At 45.2% G+C, this 6,964-nt stretch overlaps 1 gene segment (V, D, J or C); it reads right to left on the reverse strand.

Annotated features, from left to right (window-relative positions):
* Window positions 1-3,078: 3,078 nt before the first annotated feature.
* Window positions 3,079-3,788, reverse strand: LOC107319176. The segment is given in 2 exon segments: window positions 3,079-3,618; window positions 3,709-3,788. Coding segments are annotated over 2 exon segments (570 nt in total).
* Between the last annotated feature and the right edge of the window lie 3,176 nt (window positions 3,789-6,964).

A 6,964-nucleotide genomic window follows, 5' to 3' on the forward strand; every position in this document is an offset into this window, starting at 1 on the left:
CAATCCTTCACCAAATTCAATCACCAGAACTGGAAATAAGATCTCAGCTGTGGCGCTCCCTGGAATTTGGTTGAAGACAAGAAAAGTATCCCAGCATGAAAAGAGTTAATTAGCATACATGGACTGATAGACACGGACTTCTCTCAATTACCATGATGGCTGTTGCAGACAAGGTAAAGTGACATTCCTTCGCCTTTTTTTCCAGTGGTCCATGCCTAAGTGAAGCTTGGTGGAATACAGAAACCTGGCACTCCCAACGTACGGCAGACCGAGAGACCATTAGCTCAGCTAAAAGTCATTCCTGTCACTCTGGCTACAAATCCGAAACGCTCAACTAAACGATATTCACTCTCATCAAACTTTTCCAGACACAGGCCACACTTCAACTCCTATTGTCAACACGGTTCCTCTTGCCTACCCAGCTGTGTGTCAACTGGAAATCGTGCCTGATCTCCGGATGGGGCAACACCACTTCAGCAGTGGCAGTGACGTACTGGTGGGGAACGGATAGCATCCTGAGGACCCTGGAGAGTAGTCTAAGAGCCCACAATAAGCCGTAAACATACAGCGGTAAGAGAAAAGAGAAAGTGCTGCAGGGCAAGCATTCTTGACGAATAAGCATTTTAAAATGTCAGTCATTGCAGGACAACAAATCATTCCGCTGCCCAGACAGCAAGACTTTCTAAGACGTAATCTTACTTCTGTTTGGGAAATGGCATATGTTAAGTCATTTAATGCCCTCTGCTAACAGATGTCCCACATTGCTGACATCTTGAGTCCTGGCCACCAATCAGCTAGTTCAGGAGTCCAAGCACGAGTGATTTAATTAGCGGGACGTTCTGAGAATATCACAAAAACATGTGAATGTGGATCTAAAACGCTTCAGGAGAGCTCCACTCTTCTCCACTGATGGTCAGAGGTTGGGTGGAGACCATTTCTAATTCTCCTGACCAAAATACAACCTGCACCAAGAAGAGGGGTTAGTTTTGCCTGAGGCACAAGATTTCTTCCCCATATATGCTGAAAGAGGATCTTCCTTCCAAAGCCACCATCTGATTACTTCTAGACATAGGGGTATAAACAGAGGCGCCGCGTGACTTGAATTGTGTCCTATCTTAAAGCAAACATAGAGCTACAAGCTGTTCAAAGACAAATGAGAACTGCTAAATCCAGTGTGTGTCCAGCAATGATTTTCTGTAAGTGAAAGAATGCTTTGATTTTCCATGACCTGAAATACTGCTAGATACACCAACAATGAATTTCTCTTTGCTTTCTTGTAGATAGAAGCCATTATATCTATTGCAGTGCTCTGAATGCCCCTGTACTCTCCTCAAGCCAGTGCAGCAGCGCTTACGCCTGGTCCGAATACCAGTACAGATCTGCATAGGATACCTGAAGTGGAGGAAAATGTGACCCTTCCTGCCAGGTAAAACATCTGGCCACTCTCTCTACTGTTCCTAATCCGTGTCTTCCCTCTCGCAGGGGATGATGCCACATGGAAGACACTCAGTGGCATGTTTTTGAAAACCATTCTTTCTGGCATGCCATGGAGCCTTAGACGTAGAGGTTGCCTATTTAGATGATTGTAGCACTGATCAATACAAAGGGAAAGGTGGTAGATGACAAAAAGATTGGTACAATAGAGAAAGTGCCATATGGGAAGGGAAAAAATTCCTCATAGCATCTGAAGATATTCCAGATTTGCAGGAAAAAGCTTCACCATGGAGGGATCTGCTAGAGAAAGAGTCTTTCCTAAGAGGCAGTCATCACTTAAATGAGGTCGTAAGTGACGCATGCAGCAGGCTGCCAGCCTTTCTTCATACACAGCTGAATTATCATCAACCTTTGCCTCGCAGGGCTGAAATGGGTCCTTTGTCCAGGTTCTTCAGTCACCGGTTCCACCCCATTTACTTAACCACTGTCCATACACTTGTCATCTTTTTTCACTCTGTGGATCAACTTTCAATTTGTTGTGTTTGACTTATGATATTGGGAATTATGGCCTTCTTGCTGATAACCGCTTGCTGAGTCAACCTGTATCTTTATTTTGCACAGGAGGAATTCTGGTGTCCAGTAGTCTGCAACGGACAGCTTCAGGGTATTGTTTCCTTTGGGGCCTATGGATGTGCCAAAAAGGTTATCCTGAGTGGTTTAACTTAAGGTTTGCAATTAATGTTTCCTGGATTCAATCAACTATGTTTCCAACTGAGACACTCATTTTACCCTGAACTGTTATCTCTCTCCCTCTCGTTCCTCTCTGCTTTGGAACCAAATGTACAAAAACTAAAAAAATAAACATTTTCTGGTAGCGCCTACTTTGTGGGCAGAGTTCTGATGCTTTCTTCGCATGTGTTAATCGACACGGATATCAACAGAACATAGAATAAACTCAAGCGAACATCGAGGTGGGAATAATTAGTAGTATGCACTGATGTGAAATCTCATTTGGAAAATATAGAGAGGGGGAGGATCACCTCCTTCGACCTGCTGGACACTCTCTTTTTAATACACCCTAGTTTGCCATTGGCTTTTTTGGCTACAAGGGCACACTGCTGGCTCATGGTTAATCTGTCGTCCACCAGGAAGCCCAGGTCCCTCTCAGCAGAGCTCCTCTCCAGCAGCTCTTCCCCCAGCCTGTACTGGTGCATCAGAAAGTCTGGGTAGAAAACTCACTAGCTCCAAGGTGGTATAAGAAAGTGACATTATCTTAGTTCATAATATGTTCCGGGCAACTTGACAAATCAAGCACATCATCTAGAAATATTTACCTGGAAGGGGTAAACGGAACGGACATAGATTGTCTTACAGCTTAACAGGCTGTAGCAATGAAATAGGTATGAGACATAAAGGAATAGATGTAGCACATGTAAAACTGATGTTTCATTCAGAAGAAAGCTGGACTGTGTAAGCAATTTCTGGGAAAAAAAAAAAAAATAAAAAAAATCTATATTTTCCAGAATGAGATTTCACATCAGGTTGCATACTACTATATCCCACCTCCCGAGTTCGCTTGAGTTTCTATTTCTGTTGAATTCTTGAAATCAGGACAGCCTTTCCACACACACTGAATATCACTGCATAACTGGATTGATTAACAAAGTGTCAGGATTGTTATAAAGTGACAGAGGATAAAGAGCTGATCAGAAAAGAGGAATTCAGCAATTAAATTTAACCTGCTTGACCTCTCTTGGTCCAGCTCCTCAGCAACCTTTGCCCTATGAAGATCCAGCTGGCCTACATTCCAGTATCCTGTGCTGAGAGCTACTCCCTTCTGGGGGAGGGTACTGGAGAGGAGCAGTTTATATACAGAAAGGAAGTGACTTTGAAGTGTTGTGTCCAAACTGGAGGCACAGAAATAGACAGCTGAATGGTTCTTCTTTACAGACACGATATCTAAATGAAAGTCCTCTTTGCCTAACCTCTTAGCCTCGTAACCAGTGTGAACATCACCCTTATAATCCTGATTTTCTCCATATGAATAATACATTAATTGCAGGCCCTTCCCTGGCTGCTGTAGATACCAGGACATATAATCATGATTATCATTTTGACTGCATTTCAGAGTAGCATTCTCATCTTCTTTCAGCACCAGACTTGAGGGTTGGGTTATCTCAGCTCCTGTGAGACAAAGCAAAAGAAACACAGTCAAAAAGCAGACTACATTTTTCCCTCAGCAGAACAGGCATGAAGTCTCAGCTGATGGCTTACTTGCTCCAAAGAAGTACAAGACCATGCACCAAACTGTCCGCATTCTCACGGCTGCCTCAGAAGCCAGAGAGCATGCTGTGGTGAGGGACATACTTATATAGGTCTGATTGCATTTCCCTTAAGCCAATAGCAATGATCTATACAGAAGCCAGATCTGTGCTGAAAACCAAGCTTCTTCCTGTGCAAAATTTCAAGCAAACACATTTTTTTAAGAGTGCCTGCTGAAAATAAATAGAATCTTTCAAAATGATTCAGATAGAAAACATTCTATCAAACAGGATAGTATCAAGTGGAGATGATTTTAAAATAAACCAGGGGAGATTTGGACTGGGCTTCAGGAAAAAGTGTTTTCTTTTTTAAAAAAAACAAAACAAAACAAAACAAAACAGGACTGAAGCACTGGCACAGGGAACCCAGAGATGTGCTGGATAACCCCTCCCTGGAGACAATCAAGGTCAGGCTGGACAGTGCTCTGAGCGACCTGATCTAGCAATAGATGCCTCTTTTTGTTGCAGGACAGTTGGACTGGATGACTTTTAAAGGTCCCTTCCAACTCAATCAATTCTATTCTAAGCATGTATTGTGTACAATGGTTCCTGTAACTACAGCTTCCATGGCCTTCTCCTCATCTGGAAAAGAAGACGAGAAAACATTAAGACAAGCAGAACAACTATTTCTCAAAGAACTGTTCTCAAAACAGTTGTTTGTTCTGCAGTGCCACCTCAAGCTTGCAGGAAAAAGCACTGCTGGGGAGAAACTGCTTTTTCAGAACTGGAATAGAGCACTGCGACTGCAGAACTTCAAGATGACAGCGTCCACTGAAGATCTGGCTGGTTTCCTACTGGGTAATGCGAAGTGCACAGCTGTGACTAGTCTATAACCGTCTCATTTATTTGCTGGACTTAGAAGGTTACTGATATGTTCACAGGGCCTTGCAATAGCACTTGCTAATCTAGACTAAAAATACCTGGGAGATGAGAAATGGAAAGAGATCCTAAGTTATTGAGTTTGAAGAGCTATTTTTGAGTGTTCCAGGAAGGCCAAAGCCCACCTGGAGTTGAATCTAGCTAAGGAGATAAAGGATAATAAAAAAGGCTTTTTTAAATACGTTAACAGCAAAAGGAAGGCTAGGGAGAATGTGGGCCCCATACTAAGTGAGGGGGGCGCTCTGGTAACATTGGAATCTGTTTTTATGGACAGCCAGTACCTAAGCCAAACAAACACTGTGGTGGCTACTTGACGAGCACTGCCTGACAGGTGCGTGAGTAATTTGAGTTGTTGTCGGGTTGTATTCTGTTTAATTTGTAGTAAGGCACGAGTTCTCCTGAAAACGCAAATGTTTGCATACTGGGTCTGTATCTCCAGGGCCTATTGATGAGATCTTTATATGAACTCTGTGGTTTTTGGGCTGGGGTTTGACTTGCACAGAATCAACAGAATCAAGAAATTGTAGGGGTTGGAAGGGACCTCTAGAGATCATCGAGTCCACCCCCCTTTGCAAAGCAGGCTCCTGACACCATGTCACAACACAGGTAGGTGTCCAGGCGGGTCTTAAATATCTCCAGAGCAGGAACGTCCACCACCTCCCCTGGGCAGCCTGTTTCCAGTGCTTTCCGTCACCGCTGACTGTAAAGAGTTCTGTTCCGCACATTTCGTGCAGGAACTTACCTATGAGCGTACTGTTCATCCCATTGCTTGCCCCATGCTCCTATCCCCAGCACTAAAATCCGAAAAGAGACCAGACCTCACCACTGTGGCTCCACATCTCAGGTATTATAAACCTGATCAGTCCCCTCTCCAGCCTTCTTTTCTCAAAGGCTAAACAGAACCCAGTTCGCCTAAGTCTCTTCCTTCATAGGGGAGATGCCTCCAGCCCTTCAGCAGTCTTAGTGGCCCTCCGCTGGAGCTCTTTTCCGGGGCAAAACACAGAATTCTGTCTTTTTTTGTAACTGGGGACCCAGAACTGGAAGCGCAATATTCCAGATGAAGGCCTCACCAGGGCAGAGTTAAGGTGGGGAGATCACCCTCGACTGCTGACACTCTCTTTTTAATACTACACCTACCTAGTTTGCCATTGGCTTTTTTTTTGGCTACAAGGGCACACCTGCTGGTCATGGTTAGATCTGTCCGTCACCAGGAAACCATTGTCCCTCTCAGCAGAGCTCCTCTCCAGCAGCTGCTTCCCCAGCCTGTAACCTGTCAGACGCAATATTTCTACCCAGGTGCAAGACTCTAACACTTGCTTTGTTAAACCTCATCCGTTCTTCTTACGTGCCCCAGCCTCCAGCCTGTCCAGGTTCTCGCTGAATGGCAGCACAGCCTTCAGGCCGTGTCAGCCAATCCCCCAACTTTCCGTGTCATTCAGCAACAGTTGCTGAGGGTGTCACTATCCCCTCATCAAAGGTCGTTGATGAAGATGTTGAACAAGGACCGGACCAGTAGCAGCCCCCTGGGGGACGCGCTAGTTACAGGCCTCCACCAGACAACGCATAAAAACCGCCAACGGACAACCCCTGCACTGTCTGCACATGTCAGCCATTTCCGAACCCACTTCACAAACCGTCCACTTCTCATCTATCGCCCATACTTTCCTCAGCTTTGTTATAAAGGAAGTCAATGGGATCAGTACAAAGCCTTTACTGTAATCAAAGAAAGACTAATCTCTACCAGCCCTCCCCTGTCCACCCCAGCTAGTGACATCTTCATAAAAGGCCACCAGGTTGGTCGAGGCAACGAACCATCCCCTGTGTAACGCCATGCTGGTACTCCTGATTAAACTCCTAATTCCATCACCACTCTCAGCTGGCTGGAGAGGCATCCACACAATGCGTTCCACATCACCTTCCCTGGGAAACCAGAGGTGACTGATTCTGGCCTATTAGTTACCCGGGTCTTCGTCTTTGCTTTTTTTTGGAAGACTGGAGTGACATTGGCTGTCGCTCACAGTCTTCAGGCACCTCCACAGTTCTCCAAGATCTCTGAAAGATTACATGTAGAGTGTCTCACAAAGCGACCTCCACACAGCTCTCTCAGTGCACCCCGGATGCAACCCCATCAGGTCCCATGGATTATGGACCTTGAATGTTTCCTAGGCACTCCACGGACCACCTCTTCCCTGACTAAAGGGAGAATCTCCCATTCCCCGGACTCTCTCATCAAACTTCCAGGGTCCGGATTCCTGAGGGAGAGAGCCCTTTTCACTAAAGACAGAAGTGAAGAAGGGCCATTCCAAGTATTTTCTGCTTCTCAGCATCCT

The sequence above is a fragment of the Coturnix japonica genome, chromosome 1 (assembly GCF_001577835.2).
Source record: "Coturnix japonica isolate 7356 chromosome 1, Coturnix japonica 2.1, whole genome shotgun sequence".
In the NCBI taxonomy this organism is placed as follows: Eukaryota; Metazoa; Chordata; class Aves; order Galliformes; family Phasianidae; genus Coturnix; species Coturnix japonica.